Here is a 17,704-nt window from a genome sequence, read left to right on the forward strand (position 1 = left end):
GGCGGGGCGAGGAGGGGCCGCCGGTGGCGGCGGCGCGCCGAGCAGACCGCAGTGCGGCCGGCGCTAGGACCCGCGGGGGCAGCTCAAACTGCCGCGCCTCCCGCTCCCCCCACCCCGGTTCCAGCCCTCCCCCAACCCAAAATGAGGAAACGCAGCAACTTGCTCCAAGTTGTGCAGCCGGGGCCGCCTCGGGGTGCGCAGCCGGCGCGCGGGGGCCCTCCTGGGGGCGGGCACGGAGTGCAGCCCAGGGGCGACCCCTGAACAGGTGAGGGCGCTGGAGGGGATAGTGGGAAAAGACCGTAGGACAGTGGAGGGGCCCCAAGGGCTAGCGGGTGGGGGGGATGCTGGGCGAGCGCAGGAGGGGCCAGTGTGCGAGCGCGAGCGCGCGCTTCCGGGGCGTGCGGCCGGTACGCGGCTGGGGCGGGTATGGTTGGATGCGCCCAGGAGTCGGGTGGGGTGGTATTTTTGTGGGTGCGGGTATGCGCGTCTGCAACCCCTGGGTGTGTGTATCCGCGCGTCCAGGTGGAGGGATGTGCGCGCGTGTCTTGCGCTGCGTGTGCGCGGCCCTGCGTGTAGCCCTGCGTGCCCGGGTGGCCCAGCGTGTGGCGCCCAGGTGTTCAAGTGTGGGTTGGGGGGAGCGGCACACACGTTTCCGAATGTCTGTGCGTGTGTTCACACGTGAGACGTGTGTGCACAACTATCTCTAGGAGAAACTGCTTTTGCTTGCATACCCGCGTGCCTGTGGGTACCTGTGTCCACCTGTGTCCCAGCCCTGTGTGTTTCTGTGTGTTCTCGTGTGTACATGGATCAGTATGCGTGTGAGTACACAGAGGGCTGGGGATTTCTGGGGTGGAGACTCACTCCTCCCCACCTGTCCCACTGCTCCCGCCACCTGGTGGGATCCATGGGGAAAGCAGGGGACAGAAATGCCCCCGCCCCAGCAACAGTGCGGGACTTTGTTTCTGTCCTCGGTTGGGAAGTGAGGGCGGGGGCGGTGGGGGGGTGGGGGGCGCGGATCAGAGACCCAGCCGGCAGCCAGAGGAGCCCAGCACGGGGGCACTGCCCCGCCTCACCCCCGCCAGGGTCAGAGATTCTTGGGAATGACCTTGAATCATCCTCTGTTTCCTCATGTACCCCTGCCTACTTTACCAGAAAAGAGGAAGAACCAGGCTCTGTTTAGTGGCTCCAAGCGCCCCACGTTTAGTGGCTCCAAGCACCCCAGTGTGGGCTGCTGGGGCCTGAGCCAGCCCCTGGCCACTCACTCTGAGCCTGCCCTGTGCCTCTGTTTCCCTTTGGGGATGACGGCGCAGCCAGGCTCCATGCTAAGGAGCTCTCCCAGGGAAAGACCACCTCCCCTAAGGGGCTTGGGGAGCCAGCGCCTTGGGCCCCCCACAACCCCTGGGGGTGGCGGGGAGGCCGCCAGACTGTCGCCTCCACCTGGTCCAGGCTGGAAGCAGTAGTCATGGCCCCTGGGCCCCCAGCTTGGCTTGAATCTTGAGCTCTCCAGCTGGTCTCTGCCCCTCCCCAGGGAAGCCCTCGCTTCCTCCACGCCTGGCACCCCTCACCCATCTCAGCCAGGATGCCGACGGTAAGTACTCCCAACTGGGTGCCTGGGCCTAGGCCCCTCCTCTCCTCCGTCCACAGGACCTCAGCTCCACGGGGCTGGAGGGGGGGTGGGGGCCATCTGACCCGTGTCCCCTTAGGCAGTGTCCACAGGTCTTTTTCTGTCACTTGGTGTTTTTTCCCACTCTTTCCTCCCATCTTCTGCCCCGGGGGGTCCCTCTGTTTGTGACTCTGTTTCCTCTACTGGGTGCTCTGCGCACCCCCCACCCGCATCTCCTCTCTCCTGTGTTCTGTTCTGGGTCTCTGCCTCAATAGTCTTTCTCTCTCCTTTGGGCCCCACTCCCCACCCCCACAATCTCTCCATCTCATGACCCCTTTCCTCCTCTCGCCACTACCTACCAGAGGCGCTGGGCCCCCGGTACCCAGTGCATCACCAAGTGTGAGCACACGCGCCCCAAACCAGGGGAGCTGGCCTTCTGCAAGGGCGACGTGGTCACCATCCTTGAGGCCTGTGAAGTGAGTAGGGGGGAATGTGCTTGGAGAGAGGGGGTGCCCCTCCAGGAAACATCTCCTCCCACCGACCCCTGGCTCCCTCCCGGCAGAACAAGAGCTGGTACCGTGCCAAGCACCACGCCAGCGGGCAGGAGGGGCTCCTGGCGGCTGGGGCGCTGCGGGAGCGCGAGGCCCTCTCGGCAGACCCCAAGCTCAGCCTCATGCCGTAAGTCGTGGGGAAGCGCCCTCGGGACGCGGGTGGAGTCAGTAGGGCCCGGCCAGTCCCGCCCAGCCCGCCCTTCCACCGGCGGCAGGTGGTTCCACGGGAAGATTTCGGGCCAGGAGGCGGTGCAGCAGCTGCAGCCGCCTGAGGACGGGCTGTTCTTGGTGCGGGAGTCCGCACGGCACCCGGGTGACTACGTGCTGTGCGTGAGCTTCGGCCGCGACGTCATCCACTACCGCGTGCTGCACCGCGACGGCCACCTGACCATCGACGAGGAGGTCTGCTTCTGCAACCTCATGGATATGGTGGAGGTGCGGCTGCCCAGCCCCCCTAGTGCAAAGATGTAGGGAGACCAGGCATGGGACCCCCCACCAGAGGCTCATGCTCCCCAGTGTGGACAAGGAGGCGCTGCTCCCTGGACCACGGACCCTACAGACAGTCTGAGTCCTCCACGTCCCCCCATCTCCAGGGACACCCAGGAACCTCCAATTTGACACCAGTCCCAAGACACACACCCTCATCCTCCTGTTTCCATGGAAACCAGCCTAGAGAGTCCTGTGGGAACCCACCCCCTCTCCTCCTCCTCAGCGCCGCCCACCCCTCCGGAGAACCCCCTGGGAAGGGGATGGGAGGCAGGGCCTCACCGGATGTGGGGAGTCACACTCACGGCTGCGTCTGCCCTGCCCTACCCGCTGCAGTATTACAGCAAGGACCAGGGGGCCATCTGCACGAAACTCGTGAGACCGAAGAGAAAGCAAGGCACCAAGTCGGCGGAGGAGGAGCTGGCCAAGGGTAAGGGGCCCCGCCCTTCCCTCCTGAGTCGGCCTGGCCTGGGGACGCAGGGCACACGGCCAAGGCTGCCTCACCTGGGTAGGTCACAGTGCCAGGCTCTGCAGGTGGAAGACCTGGGTGCCCTTGGGCTGGGTGGGGCACGCCTGCACACACCCATCAGCACATTATCCATTTATTTCCCACACCAGCTGCTCCCCTTGTTTCATCATCCTTCACCTGAGTCAGAAACCCTGGGCAGATCCTCGATGCCACCCCGGCCCCCGGCCCCCTGGCCTCCCACAACCCCTCCATGGCCAAGTTCTATTAACACTAGTTTAAATCTGGCCCCTCCATGGCCCAGCCTTAGACCTTCCCATCAGACCACCTCCTTCCTGAGGGGGGAGTCCCCCCTCCTCCCAAACCCTGTGGCCTCAGAGGCAACTTTCTACGTGAAAATCCACCCACATCACTCCCGTGTCTAAAGTGGGGAGGCCAGGCAGCTCCACTGCCTTCTAGAACCTTCCCTTGTGGCTGAGCTATCTTTCCTGCTTCATCTACGAGGCCCTTCTTTTCCACATGCCCCTGGGGTTGTGTGACTCTGCACTTACCCTCATGCCTCCGGACTGTTGTGCATTCTGTTCCCCTCACCTGAAATGCTTTTGCCGCCCTTGAGTAGTGAGATCTCCCACATTTAGAGCAAGCGCACCCTGCCCTGGCCACCCCTCTTTGAACCTGGTGATCATGGCTGTCTTCTTGGAAATGTCTTGGGGATGACACCCAGGTGGAGGCTGGTGTCACTGTGCCTGATAGTATCCAAGGGCTGGTGATTTTAAGAGGGGATTTGTTGGGGAAGAGGAGGAGACCTACAGAGCCTGTCAGAGGACAATGCAGGGGGCAGGAGAACACAGGTGTGCTTAGCAGAAAGATCAGGGAGGCTAGCACAAAGATGATGACTTAAAATATTTATTTTTATTTATTTGACTGCACTGGGTCTTACCACCTTATAGTGTTATTCACTCACTCGTGTCCAACTCTTTGCAACCACATGGACTACCAGGTAGCCGCCAGGCTCCTCTGTTCATGGGATTCTCCAGGCAAGAATACTGCAGTGGGTTGCCATTCCCTTCTCCAGGAGATCTTCTCGACCCAGGGATCAAACATGGGTCTCCCACATTGCGGGCAGATTCTTTACCATCTGAGTGACAGGGAAGCTCTTCACTTACCACTTTTCCTGATGGTAAAGAATCTGCCCACAATGTGGGAGACCCAGGTTCGATCCCTGGGTCGGGAAGATCCCCTGGAGAAGGGAATGGCATCCCACTTCAGTGTTCTTGCCTGGAGAATCCCATGGACAGAGGAACCTGGAGGACTACCATCCATGGGATCGCAGAGAGTCGGATACAGCTGAGTGACTAACACTTTCAGGTCTTACTGTGGCATGTGGGATCTAGTTCCCTGCCCAGGGATCTAACCCAGGCCCCCTGCATTAGGAGCATGGAGTCTTAGCCACTGGACCACCAGGGAAGTCCCAAGATGATGACTTAGAGTGCTGGAATATTCTAAGAATCTTCCAGAACCTTAACCAGAAGTTCTGGAAACTTTCCCAGTATCTGTTGTATATTTTGGTCTGTGTATCCCTGGTGGAGAGAGGAAGGCAGAGGAAAAGCACCGTAAAGGAAGATTCTGCAGGGCCCTTGGAAGGACACAGTCTCCAGGTAGAAGAGAGAAGGGCCCTGACAGGTGGGCCTCATTGCTTTCACCACCACTCCCAGCCCCGTAACTGGTGCCAGGAGTGTGGTGCCTCAGACGCGGCCACGGCCACTGCTATGGGAGACCAGACGGAGCCTGGCCTCCTGTTGAGTGGAGCTGCTGGCCGCCCTCTCACTGGGTCCCCCTCTACAGCCGGCTGGTTACTGAACCTGCAGCATTTGACGTTGGGAGCGCAGATCGGAGAGGGAGAGTTTGGAGGTGAGCAGGGGATTTCGTAGGGGCTGAGGGAGGGGGGGCTCCCAGAGATGAATTGACACCCACGTTTGATACCTACTTACCATGCGACTGAGGCCACAAGGGCTCCTCTCTATAGAAGGAGGTTCATGACAGCCAGGATGAGGAGAGAGGTGGTGAGGTAGCCAGTGGGCATGAGTGAGTACTTCACACCCCCTGGACCCTTGTACACTTCTGTTTTATTATTATTTGTATTTTGGCCGTGCAGCCGGTAGGATCTTATCTTCCTGATCAGGGATCGAACCTGCATTGGTAGCACAGAGTCTTAACCACTGGACCACCAAGGAAGTCCCAAATGTTTAAAATTTATGTGTTGTTATTATTATTATTTGGCCATTCTGCACAGCTTGTGGGATCTTAGTTCCCCATCCAGGGATTGGACCCTTGCCTTCAGCAGCGAAATCTCAGAGTCCTAACCACTGGACCACCAGGGAAGTCCCAGGACCCTCTATGTCGAGGCCACAGCCTGAGGTTATTATCCTGGGAGGTCCCAGGGCTTGCATCGGGACCTTCTCTGGAAAGGGCTGGCGTGCGCTTGTTCTCTGTCATGTCTGCTCAGCTCTGCCCTTATTACAGGAAACCAGCCACAGGCCACAGGGAGACAAACAGCCAAGGCCACGTGCCAATAAAACTGTATTTATGGACACTGAAATTGAATTTTGTATCATTTTCATGTCATGAAATAGTCTTCTTTTGATTTTTTTTTCCCCAACCATTTAAAAATGTAAAAACCCATTCTGAGCTTGCAGGCCTTGCAAAAACCCTTGAGGGGACTAGATTGGGTTCAAGGGCTGCAGTTTGCAGACCCCTGGCTTAGGTGATTATCTTTGCTCTGGGGTCTGGAGCTTGTTGGCTTCCCAGGTGGCTCAGTGGTAAAGAACGCACCTGCCAATGTAAGAGACACGGGTTCGATCCCTGCGTCCAGAAGAACCCCTGGAGGAGGAAATGGCAACCCACTCCAGTATTCTTGCCTGGAGACTCCCATGGACAGAGGAGCATGGTGAGCTACAGTCCATGGGGTCGCACAGAGTCAGACACGACTGAGCAACTGAACGACAACTGGAGCCTACGGGGAGGGGTTTCCAGGCCTGGGGACCTGCCACTGCATTGGCCTCTTCCACGGTTCATGTGAGTGGATATGTGCATGTCTGTCTTGTCTCTGTGGGGTCCTGAGCCCCTTCCCATCCCTGCCTGCCCCCCAGCTGTCCTGCAGGGCGAGTACCTGGGGCAGAAGGTGGCCGTAAAGAATATCAAATGTGACGTAACAGCCCAGGCCTTCCTGGACGAGACAGCGGTCATGACGTGAGTCCTGGGTGTGGCAGGGGAGGGCGCCCTAGGGCCACGGTCCCATCCCACCTTCACCCCACACCCACCTGCCCCCAGGAAGGTGCAGCATAAGAACCTGGTGCGTCTACTGGGTGTGATCCTACATCAGGGCCTCTACATCGTCATGGAGCACGTGAGCAAGGTGGGGCAGGACCCAAGGGTGGTGGGGGGAGGTGGTGGGAGTAGGGCTTGGGGGTTGGGGTGGGGTGGGAGTGGGGCGGGACCTGAGGGTGGGGGTTAGGAGGGGGGCAGGACCGGAGGGTCAGGTAGGGTGCTGGTGGGTGGCTGAGCAGCCTGCAGCGCTCCTAGACCCTGCCCGCGCCCCCCACAGGGTAACTTGGTGAATTTTCTACGGACGCGGGGCCGGGCGCTTGTCAACACCCCGCAGCTCCTGCAGTTTTCCCTGTGAGTGGGGCTCCAGGGGGTGGCAGGGAAGTCAAGGCATGGAGCAGGGAGGAGCCTGGCCTCGGGAGTCTGGCCCAGGCGTCCCAGCCCCTCGCCCGGCGCCCCCTCCCCCAGGCATGTGGCCGAGGGCATGGAATACCTGGAGAGCAAGAAGCTGGTGCACCGCGATCTGGCTGCCCGCAACATCCTCGTCTCGGAGGACCTGGTGGCCAAGGTCAGTGACTTCGGCCTGGCCAAAGCCGAGCGGAAGGGGCTGGACTCCAGCCGGCTGCCCGTCAAGTGGACAGCACCCGAGGCTCTCAAGCATGGGGTGAGCCCCCCTTAGCCCCAGGGCCCTGGGAACCCTAGTTCCACTACGAGCCTTTGGCCATGTCTCTGGCCCCTGAACCTCCAAAAGAATGGCTCCACCTCCCCTGTAAGCCCTTGGCCACTAATTGTTCCTCTTAGCCCTTCTCTGAGCCTTTGTCTCCTCGTTTCTGCAACAGTCTTGGGCTCAGAGAGGGAGAGCAAGAAACACCTTGTTTTTGCACTGAATCTGGGTTGAGGGGTAGGAGGATTCAGGGGCAGGAGTCTATTGGGAGGAGACTACAGAGTGAAGGTCAACCCAGGGGGACTTTCTGGAGGAAGCAGGGGCTGGAGCAGAAGCCCTGAGAGGTCCCTCTCACCCTGATCTCGGGCCCCACAGAAGTTCTCCAGCAAGTCGGATGTCTGGAGCTTCGGGGTGCTGCTATGGGAGGTCTTCTCATACGGCCGGGCTCCATACCCCAAGATGGTGAGCAGGGTCCGGGGGCCAGGCGGGGAGGTGCTGGGTCCCCTGCCAGTCTAGGGGGTCGTGATCCTGAACCCCAGCCCACACTGGAGTGGCCTTTGCCCACAGTCGCTGAAGGAGGTGTCAGAGGCCGTGGAGAAGGGGTACCGCATGGAGCCCCCTGAAGGCTGCCCTGGGTCCATCCATGCCCTCATGGGCAGCTGCTGGGAAGCTGAACCCACTCGCCGGCCACCCTTCCGCAAACTGGCTGAGAAGCTGGCCCGGGAGCTACGCAGCGTGGGTGCTTCAGCCCCCAATGGGGGGCAGGACACGGACGGTCCCGCCCCGCCCCGCAGCCAGGAGCCCTGACCCTGCCTGCGGGGCTTCGGGCCCCAGAGGACTGAGAGAGTGGGGAGCTCAGGGTGGGGATGCGGACCAGGCCTGAAGAGGGGCAGGGCCGGTGAGCTGCCTCCCGGGCTCACACCACAGGGGCGGGCCCATGGGGGGCGGAGGCGGTTCCAGGAAGCCCATGGGCACTTCGACCCCAGGAAGCGAAGGATTAGCGCCTGGATAAAGACTGGTTCCAAGAACTGGGTGTCTGAGTGTCTCTCTGCTGCCCCTTGTGTCCGCCCTGGGGCCCATCACTCAGCCTGGGGGCCATCTGCCTGCCCACTGGTCTGCCCACTGAGGGGGCCACCTGGCTGGGAGCTTGCTGCCCCTGAGGGCACATGTTTTCCTGGGCATGCCAGCCAGGAGACCCTCCAGGCCAGGGTCACAGCCACCTGAGGACCACTTGCCATCACCTCCAGGTCCCCCGACTCCTGCTGTAGCCCTTGGGGTCCCGGGTGCAAAGGACCGTGGGAGAGTTCCAGGGGCCGTGGAGGTTTGAGTCCCCTGTCCCGGCACCCTCTCCTATCCCCGCCTTTCCCCTTGAGAGCAAATGGAAGTCCTGAGCAGGGAGGCTGCGAGGGCAGCAGCGTCCCCTCCTGGGGCGCTCCAGGGTGGTTATGTCCTCCACCTGTCACCCCCCCAACAGCCTCACCCAGTGACTCCGAGGAACACTTGCTGGGAAAAGCCAGCCGCACGACCTGTCCCAGGGCCCTGTCCATTCTCCAGCGGGGGCTGGGGCTCCCGGCTTGCACCCCCAGGTTCGAATCCTGACTCCACCACTCTGTGGCCCGGGCTCGCCGTGAGCCAGCACCTCAAACTGAGGGTGTGTCTGGGATGGGGGTGTTGGTGCTAAACCCGGGGTGTCCCAGGGAAACTGGGGGGGTGGTCTCCCTCCCTGCCCCATCCCTGCAGCCTCCTCTGTGATCAGGCGTCTTCTGGGGGAGCCATGAGGACCCCGAGGGCTGAGTGCACACAGCTGGCGTTCAGCTGTTACTGTGACTGGCAACTACCCCCTCTCTGATGAAATTCCCAGATGCTTCAAGGTTGCCTGGAGAGGAGTGTCTGGCCTGTGGGGTGTGCCCCCCACCCCAGGAACCCCTGAGCTGGTGCAGGGATCACAGGCCACGGCACAGCCTCCCACCTCCACTGGCCCACCCCTGCCCGAGTTGAGCTGTTCATACGTCTCAAGATCACACTGGCCTCCTGCAATTACCGACCCCCCAGAACCCCGCCCACCCTCTGGCCTCAGTTTCCCCACCAGCACCTGAAGTGAGTTAGTGATTCTTCCTGGGGGAGAAATGCAGGGTGGGAGTCCAGAGAGGCTGAGAGTGGCCTGCCCACCCCACCCCCCGACCCAATCCAGCTGGAGAAGGCCGCCTGTCACCGCAGCCCCACGCCACCCTGCCCACCCCTAATCCAGCCCTCTAAGCTGACACAGCGTCTGGGCCTGCAGCTGCTGGCTAAGTCACCAAAGCGCCCCCCCTCGCCCCTGCGCCTAACACCCCGATCCCTCCTGTACCTCTTAACCCACTGGGGCCAATTAGCTAATTGGGGGCTGAGAACAGAGCAGCTCATTAGCGTTTTAAAGTGATGAAGCAATTAGGGGGATTACTTCCCCCCACCCCCACTCACCCTCTCCTGAGGCCCGGCTCCCCCTGCCGCAATGCACCAGCCCATCTCAAAGACGGGGCCACTGAGGCCTGGAGGGGCCTTACTCACCGCCCCTCCAGCCTGGACTCAGAGTTCCTGGAACCTCCCTGTCCGGCTGACCCCTTGGGTGCTAAGCCTCCAGTCCACCCAGACCCCCTCTTCCTCTGAGGTCATTCGCCCCTGCCAGCATTCCAGGGCCTGCACCTCGGTGCTGTGAGTGTCCAACTGGGCACACGTGCACATGTGAGCACCTGCCTCCCTATCTCTGTGTGTGTCTTCCCCCTACAAAGCCATCCTTCTGGAAGGACTTAGCTCTGCTTCCTCTTGCGCTCACTCTGGTCCTATCCACAGGCCTGGGTCTCCAGCCTCATTCCACTGAGACAACCTCCCTCCCTCCATCCCTCCCGTCCTCCTTCTGGGCCTCATTTTGCCCCCTGTCACCCGCAGGGCCCCTCCTGTTTTCAGGGCACCCCCTGCCAAAGCACCCCCAAGCTCCTTGGATTGGGCAGGGGGGTGACCATCCAGTCTCAGGGTATCACCAAGGTCCTACTTGGCTCTCAGGCCACTACTGGAGGGACAGTCCCATCACCCACTTGTCCCCAGACGGGCTGGGCTCACCAGTCTTCTTCCCTCCTCAGACTTTCTCTCCCCAGAACTTTTAAAAATATTTTTATTTATTTGGCTGCACCGGGTCTTAGTTGAGACATATGGGATCTAGTTCCCTGACCAGGGAGCCAACCCAGGCCCTCTGCATTGGGAGTGCAGAGTCTTAGCCACTAGACACCAGGGAAGTCCTCCTTCCCCCCAGAATTGCTCTCCTGTCCCCCTCCCCCCAAATCTAGCCCTGACCAGGCCTCTAGCCTCCTCCTGGCCTCCCATCTTGCCCACAATACTCATCCAAAATGCCACCTGTGCCCCTCTCACACTCCACAACCTTCCATGGCTCCTACTGAGGAGTAGGAGGAGTAGGCTCCTACCGCCTTCACACCCAATCGTGTCCAGAATTTACACCCTGCACTCCATCTCCCATTCTGCTTACCTTCCTTAAAAGAACCACCTTTCCTCCCCTGCTTGAGTTTTCCCACCAGGTTTCTGACCACCTGACATGCTGTATTTTACTTACATAGTTATGGATTATCAGTCTCCCCGACCAGGATGCCAGCTCTAAGAAGTGTGTCTGTGTTTTTTTGTTCCCTGCTGTGAACAGTACCTGGTGTACAGTAAGCGCAAATGTTTATTGTGCTTAAATGTTTATTGAGTGACTGAAAAGTGAGCTTCTATTCATACCTCAAAACACAGCTAAAATGCCCCATACTCCTTTGCCCTGGATAGTGCCCAGGGGAACCAACTGGAATTACCTTCACCTCTGGGGACCTCAGCTTCCCCAACTCCCCTTGATATCTGTGAATCTGAGAGGTTCTTTTTCTCACTCCAGATGATAACAAAAGGGGTTAACAGTGGCTAATTTAGTGAGTGCTCACTAAGCACTCACTGTTGGCCAGTCACTGTATATCTCTCCATCAATGTACTCTTTCATCAGCTCATTGAGTCCTTGTGAGAGACCCATGGGGTAGGAAGTCCTGTTGCTGCCATTTTACAGCTGGGGAAACTGAGGCCCCGGGAAGGGGAGGCTCTTGCTTATGTTCTAGAGCAAGGCGTGGCAGACCCAGGCTAACGGTGTCCTGCTGCGCGGCACTCCCTCTGTGGCTCAGAGCAACCAGCGCATGGGCGGGCGGGGCCCCCTCAATTAATCACCTCGCTAATCCTCCTCCCCGCCCGACCCCAACCCCCTTGGGTCTGGCAAGGCCAGGCCAGCAGCAGACAGCGCTGGGCCCACAGGGGCTGTTGGAGGGGCTGCCGGGAGCAGTGAGCACTGGGCAGGTGGGCAGAGGTGGGCCTGAGTGGGAGGTAGGAGCACAGACAGCCCCCCAGGGTGGAGAGCTGAGGGGTGAGGAAACGTTCCTTAGGGCAGTGTCCCAGATCCTGCCTTCCTGGGGGTCACAGACACAGAGACAAAGGAAGAGACAGGGAGCTGCAGAAGGAAAGAGAAATAGAGGCAGAGACAGAAAAAAATAATCAGAGAGAAGGAAGTGGAGACAGAGGGAGGTCGTCTGGGATGCACAGAGAGGCAGAGGGAATGCAGGACCCAGTGGAGGGAGAAGCCCCTCCATATCTGACCCCAGATCCAGCAAGGGGTGGGGGACTCCCCCGCCCTCCCCAGCCACCATCCCTCCCCTGTCTCACCGCCATCTGTCCTGCTGCCTTCCAGCCAGGTGGGGGCAAGGAGGAGCCATGTTCCTGAGCCCAGGTGAGGGGCCGGCGGCTGAGGGTGGGGGGCCAGGGCCCGGAGAGGAGGCCCCCAAGAAGAAGCACCGGAGGAACCGCACAACCTTTACCACGTACCAGCTGCACCAGCTGGAGCGGGCGTTCGAGGCCTCCCATTACCCGGACGTTTACAGCCGTGAGGAGCTGGCAGCCAAGGTGCACCTGCCCGAGGTGCGCGTGCAGGTGAGGGTACCCCCTAACCACCCTCTGAGGCAGCCGGTGCCAGAGATGGACCCTCCCAGCGCAAGGCAAGGCTTCCCAGAGGAGGGGATGTGGCACTGGGGCCTAGACATTTGAGTAGCAGTGTGCCAGCTAGAAAGGAGAAAGGGCATTTTTCTAGGCATCCAGAACTATGAGTGCAAAGATGTGCAGGAGTTAAATTGGAGGCATTTCTACTGAGCTAGGTGTTGAGGCGGGTGGAAGGAGAGGCAGAGAAAGCTGGTGAAGCCCCTCAAATGCCAAACTCAGTGGCTGGAACTTCATGCTGAGGGCCAAGGTAGACCAGGGAGGAGGCTGAGGAGCCTGAGGGGGCCTGGACAAAGGGAAAGGCAAGGAGAACCTGGACTCAGAAGACTTTGGGACTGATCTAATGGGGTACAAGAGGCAAGGATCTTGCTCTCAGAACAGCCATCTCCTCGGGTAGGTAACAATGCATATTGGCATCGCAAGGGGTAGGAATCAGGTCAGACAGCAGGCAGAACCCTGAGGGGCTGGGAGGCCCAGGGAGGGAGAGCAGCCTTGCCTGGCGCCCACCAGCCGCCTCTGACATGGGAGCACCTCTCTTGCTGCCTCTAGGTGTGGTTCCAGAACCGCCGGGCCAAGTGGCGCCGCCAGGAGCGTCTGGAGTCCGGCTCTGGGGCCGTGGCAGCCCCAAGACTCCCTGAGGTCCCAGCACTGCCCTTTGCCCGCCCTCCCACCATGCCACTGTCCCTGGAGCCCTGGCTGGGCCCAGGGCCCCCAGCTGTGCCAGCCCTCCCACGCCTCCTGGGCTCGGGCCCAGGGTTGCAGGGCTCCTTTGGGCCCCACGCCTTCAGTCCAGCCTTCATGGATGGCTTCACCCTGGAGGAGGGTTCCCTGCGGCTTCTGGCCAAGGAGCACGTGCAGGCTCTGGACAGGGCCTGGCCGTCGGCCTGAGCCTGGTGCCTGCCCAGCCCCTCCTGCTCAGCCTGTCCATGGCCACCCACACCAAGTCCCCCACCCACCACCACCTACCCCTGCCTTGCAGGGTTAACTGGCACTGACTTCAAGGTGGCAGCCAGAGGCGCCCAGCCAGGGTGGGGGTCCCTGGCCTGGTCTCCCCACCTGTCAAATGGGTGTGTGGGGTGGGTTCTGAGGTTCTTAAGGCTCTACGGCTGTAACCAGGAGCCACAGGGATGTTAATTCTGAGTTGATCATTCTAAATCCTCCTGCCTGCTCCTAAGTGTTCAACGGCAGGGCCGCCCTGAGAGATAACAATAGCTGCAGCAGTTCACATTAACTGCCCCCTTTCACTGTGTGCTCCCAGCATGCCTATCAGTGTACCCCAAGGTGGCATGGCCATCAGCCCCACGTTACAGGAGAAGAAACTGAGGCCCAGAGAGGGATAGTCAGTTTACTCAGGCCACAGAGCCAGTAGAGGGTGGAGCTCTTTTTAGGCTCATTGCCTGACTCCATCACCCCTGGCGCCTAGGACCCAGGCCGGGCGCTAACAGGGCGCTCCCAGGCAGAAGCAGCTGACACTGGCTGAACAGTCGATCTTTGCTCCCCCCATTTATCAGAGCGTGGCTTGTCTCATCAACCACAGCCCCCATCACATCTCCCAGCCCACTGAGGCGGGGCTGGGGCCCTGGTAGCAAGACAAGCGTTGGTTCTGTCCAACCACGTGCCCCCAGGGCTCACAAAGGCATGATGGCCGCCCCTGCCGGGGTTCAACTGGGCTCCAGGACAATGAGGCTGGCTGGGCTGGGGGGTGTGGCCCAAGTACCCACATGTCAAGGCACCTCCCTGTGGGATGGGATGAGTCAGGACCGGAGAGTGTATGGTGGGGTGGGGGGGGACATGGCAGCACCCCAGTTACTCCAGGCTCTGGCCAGGAAGTGACCACAGGTGCTAGGAAATTCCAGGAATGTCGCTTCCAGGCCACTCTCAGCTGGCCTGCTCACCTCCCATCTCAGAGGGCACCTCACGTGAACCCCAGCGGCCCCTGTGTGGTTTATGCTGCGGCAGCGAGGCCAACCATCCCCCCAATCATTCATCCACCGGTTCCAACTTACGAGGACACAACAGTGAACAAAGCAGAGAAAATCCCCTGCCCTCCTGGAGCTGCCACTCCAGTGGGAGAGACCAGTGCCCTAACTTTAAAAATAAATAAGTAAAACGTGAGACACCTGCTGGTGGTGAAGTGCTTGGGAGAAAAATAAAGCCAGGAAGGGCAGTCGGGAGCGTGTGGCAGAGCTACAGTTTAATAGGGTGGTCGGCACCATCAGAGCCAAGGTCTGGAGGTAAAGAGGGAGCCCTGAGGACACGGTGGGGCCAGGGAGAGACCCAGGCAGAGGGCCCAGGGGGCACTGTGACTGCAGTGTTGGAGGAGCAGCCAGGAAGCCTGTGGCCATTACAACTTCGGTTTTCACTCTGAGAGCTGTGGGGACCCACGCAGGAGGGTTGGGATGATGCGCCCACCCAGCGCGGGCTGCAGGGAGGGCAGGTGAGCAGTAATCCGCTTGGCTGAGTCCTCCTAAGAGGATGAGGGCTCTCGTTTCCCTGGGACCAGACAGAATTAGCCTCAGGGACCCTGTCCCGCCCCACCTGCCAGCTCTGGAGGAGTCTGGAAGGTGAGAGAGCCCTGGTCCATCCCCCTAAGCAGCATATGCCACCCCAAACGCAGGTACCTACCCAGGAGAGGGCATGGCTGTACCACTGGGAGTGGGCCCTGGCACCATGTGTGTGTCCTTCAGCCTCCTCTAAGCTGGTGGGCACCAGTGGGGGTGGACAGGATGGTGGGTAGGCTGGCCAGGATGGTGGGTAGGCTGGCCAACAAAGATAACCCCTGTGACCCTGGCAGAAAGGAAAGAGAAGTCCCTTCCCTCTGGCTGGGTTTGCTGAACTGGGTATGGGGTGCCAGTCAGAAGTCCTGGAGCCACCCCTACCCAAGGGGTAAAAGGACCTACCCACTGGAGTTTAAAGGACCCAGAGATGGAAAGCACCTCATAGCTGAATACTGAAGCACCTGGATCCAGCCATGCCTAGCCTTGGACGTTTCCATTCCTGAACCTCACAAAGACTCTCTTCTGCTCTGGATGATGTGGCTCGGGTATGAGTCCAAGTCCACCGCAATCCAGGGAAGCCTGGCTCAACAAATCTCCCCCTCGAGGACAGAGGTTGGGCGATGCGAGAATTCCAGGAATCAGGGTGAGAAGCTCAAGCCTGGGAGGTGAACATGGACCTGCAGATGCCCGGCAATCACTGAGGGTGGAAGCTGGGCTATGGAACCACTGGGCCTGAAGTGCCCACCTCCCCACTGCCTGTCCCAAGTCCCTCCTGACCCTAATATCACAGGACACTCAGTGGCAACCGGGGCCTGCCGACAATTGCCCCCAGAAGGCTTTATTGGCCCCCAGGCCCCTGATTCAGTCTCACTGTGGGGGCAACCCCAGTGAGGGGGCATTCTCCTCGTTCTCAGAAATGTCTGTTTCTCCAGAAAATAAAAAGTCCTGGGGGCAGGCTAGGGGAGGTACCAACTCCCCCCCACCCCCAGTCTGTCCTGTCTCCTCCAGGTCCTTGGAGGGTCAGGGTCCTTTTAGAGAGCTCTGGCCCTCCCCTACTAGAACTTCTGGTTCTTGCTCAGCCGGTTGTGGCGCCAGATGTTGTGTTTCCGGAGCAGCCGCCAGTACTCCCGGGTCTCCGGGTCCAGCTCCTCCAGCTTCTTGGGGGGGCCCACATTCATCTGGAACAGCCTGATGGAAAGTGGGCAGAAGACGGGGTTACAGAGCAGCCCCCATCCCCACGGCTCCCCCACCCCATCCCAGACAGCTTGGGCACAGGCTGCAGCAGTACCGGGTCCCTTGGTGGCCAGCTGACCTCAGGGCAGTCCCTCCCCACCAGGAGCCAGCTCCCAGGCTGTGGAACAGGGGGCGCCCCCGTCCCAGTGGCCCTGGGATCTGAAGTAGGCACACGCCAAGCCTTCTGCCTCCTGGCCATCGTCTGGGCTGTGCTGCCCGCCTGTAAGCCTTCCCCACCCCCTCACTGAACCTTTCTAAACCTTACCCAGCTTGAAGGATGGGTGCATGGTGATGGCTTCCACATCCTCCCACTGCTCACAGAGCCAAGAGCAAAATTCCCCCTGCAGCCCCCGACAGGCAGGCTTCACCAGGTTCCTGCCTGTCTACCCCTACCCTCCACCTTGCTCCTTGCTATCCATGTACAAAACAGGTGCAGTTCTGCGCAGGGCCTTTGCACTGGCTGTTCCCACCTGCCTCTGAAGCTCTGGCCATCCACTCAGGTCTTAACTTACCCACCAACTCCCCAGGGAAGCCCTCCTGAAATCTCAGATGAGATCCGCAGGGCCCTGCTCACCCAGTCCTGACCCACTTACCACTCGGGGTACTCAGAATCCGGCTTCAGGACCACATCCTGGCCCTCCTTGTAGATGTTGACACCCATGGCGTGCGTGGTGAGCTGGACTGGGTCTGTACACACCTCGGGGTCCTTCAGGGTCTCTCCTACAGCAGCGCCTTTGGCGCCTTTGCCCCCCTTAAAAACTGCGGTGGGAGAGTCATGTCAGCCCAGCTACACCCTCGAGAGGCCAGCCTTCCCTTTCTGCCCCAGCTGTACCCTGAGTACTGTCCTCAAAATGATTTTAACTGGGACACGGGCACTACATTAAATGACACTGCTATTCACGGTAACTAAGTTCATTCCTTTTCAAATCCATTTTCATTCCTTCTATTTATGTCACGAAGAAAATCTCCGCCGGCTGCCGTGTGTCTTTAAAACCTCATGTTTCGTTTGCCAAGTCCCTCCTTTCAACAAGGGGGATCAGGCAAGGCTGCATCGAGAAAAAAATTAAATCTTGTTTTGGCTTTAATACTTAGATGCCCGTATGGTCGGAATTTCTGGTGGTAATTTGCTAAAGAGGTGACTTTTTCGGACGCAGAAACGCGCTAGGAACCCAAGTTCAAGTTCTCCTCCTAACCACTCCCCATCCACCCGCAAACACACACACACACACACACACACACACACAGAACAACCTTGTGCCCGAGCACAGAGCCCAACCGCACTCTAGATACCTCACACTGCGCCTGCGCAAATAGCCGAGCTTAGCTGCCTCTACGCTTGCGCGCTCATACTAGGAAGCGCCTCCCGACTAGCACTTGCGCACTACGAACTCCCCAATGTCCCTACCGTTCCCATTTTGGTTTCTCTTAAGCCACCTCACCCGGTCTCTTGGCATAATCGCGTACATGTAGCCTTACAGAACCCGCGGGGTCCGGAAGCTCCCAGGCCCGCCAGCGGGCCCAGCTCCCGGTAGCACCGAAGAGGCGTCTAGCCGCCATGACGTATGCTGGCAACGTGCACGTGCACGTTTCCGGAAGACGTCAGCGGTCGAGGGGTTGGGAGTTGTAGGCCCTTAGAGATTTATGGGAAATGTAGTATTCCAGCTCTAGGCATATCTTTATTGTGATCTCTTTAAATAGCTATCCCTAGTTATGGGAAGAAGAGACTTTCAAAGGATGTTTCATTGACCTCTTGCCGTTCAGTTATATCACTTACTTTGAGTATCACACTTTTATACATTCCTGATTGTATTCAACAAGCAACTGTGTGTG

The 17,704-nt window shown here is 59.6% G+C and overlaps 3 protein-coding genes across 4 annotated transcripts; 2 read left to right on the forward strand and 1 right to left on the reverse strand.

Annotated features, from left to right (window-relative positions):
- Window positions 1–152: 152 nt before the first annotated feature.
- Window positions 153–8,122, forward strand: MATK (megakaryocyte-associated tyrosine kinase). 2 transcript variants are annotated; one of them, NM_001035011.1, is given in 14 exon segments: window positions 153–265; window positions 708–818; window positions 1,529–1,588; window positions 1,966–2,079; window positions 2,166–2,281; window positions 2,370–2,589; window positions 2,977–3,070; window positions 4,952–5,017; window positions 6,256–6,355; window positions 6,437–6,521; window positions 6,711–6,784; window positions 6,899–7,094; window positions 7,470–7,556; window positions 7,662–8,120. In NM_001035011.1, coding segments are annotated over 13 exon segments (1,458 nt in total). In that variant the 5' UTR covers window positions 153–265; window positions 708–812; the 3' UTR covers window positions 7,902–8,120.
- A 3,315-nt stretch (window positions 8,123–11,437) lies between these two features.
- On the forward strand, window positions 11,438–14,257 carry RAX2 (retina and anterior neural fold homeobox 2). The gene is given in 3 exon segments (NM_182653.1): window positions 11,438–11,453; window positions 11,842–12,080; window positions 12,693–14,257. Coding segments are annotated over 2 exon segments (555 nt in total). The 5' UTR covers window positions 11,438–11,453; window positions 11,842–11,864; the 3' UTR covers window positions 13,032–14,257.
- Window positions 14,258–14,317: 60 nt separating this feature from the next.
- Window positions 14,318–17,441, reverse strand: MRPL54 (mitochondrial ribosomal protein L54). The gene is given in 3 exon segments (NM_001035105.2): window positions 14,318–15,829; window positions 16,468–16,633; window positions 17,314–17,441. Coding segments are annotated over 3 exon segments (417 nt in total). The 5' UTR covers window positions 17,432–17,441; the 3' UTR covers window positions 14,318–15,696.
- Window positions 17,442–17,704: the final 263 nt, after the last annotated feature.

Source organism: Bos taurus, chromosome 7 (genome assembly GCF_002263795.3).
Source record: "Bos taurus isolate L1 Dominette 01449 registration number 42190680 breed Hereford chromosome 7, ARS-UCD2.0, whole genome shotgun sequence".
Classification (NCBI taxonomy): domain Eukaryota; kingdom Metazoa; phylum Chordata; class Mammalia; order Artiodactyla; family Bovidae; genus Bos; species Bos taurus.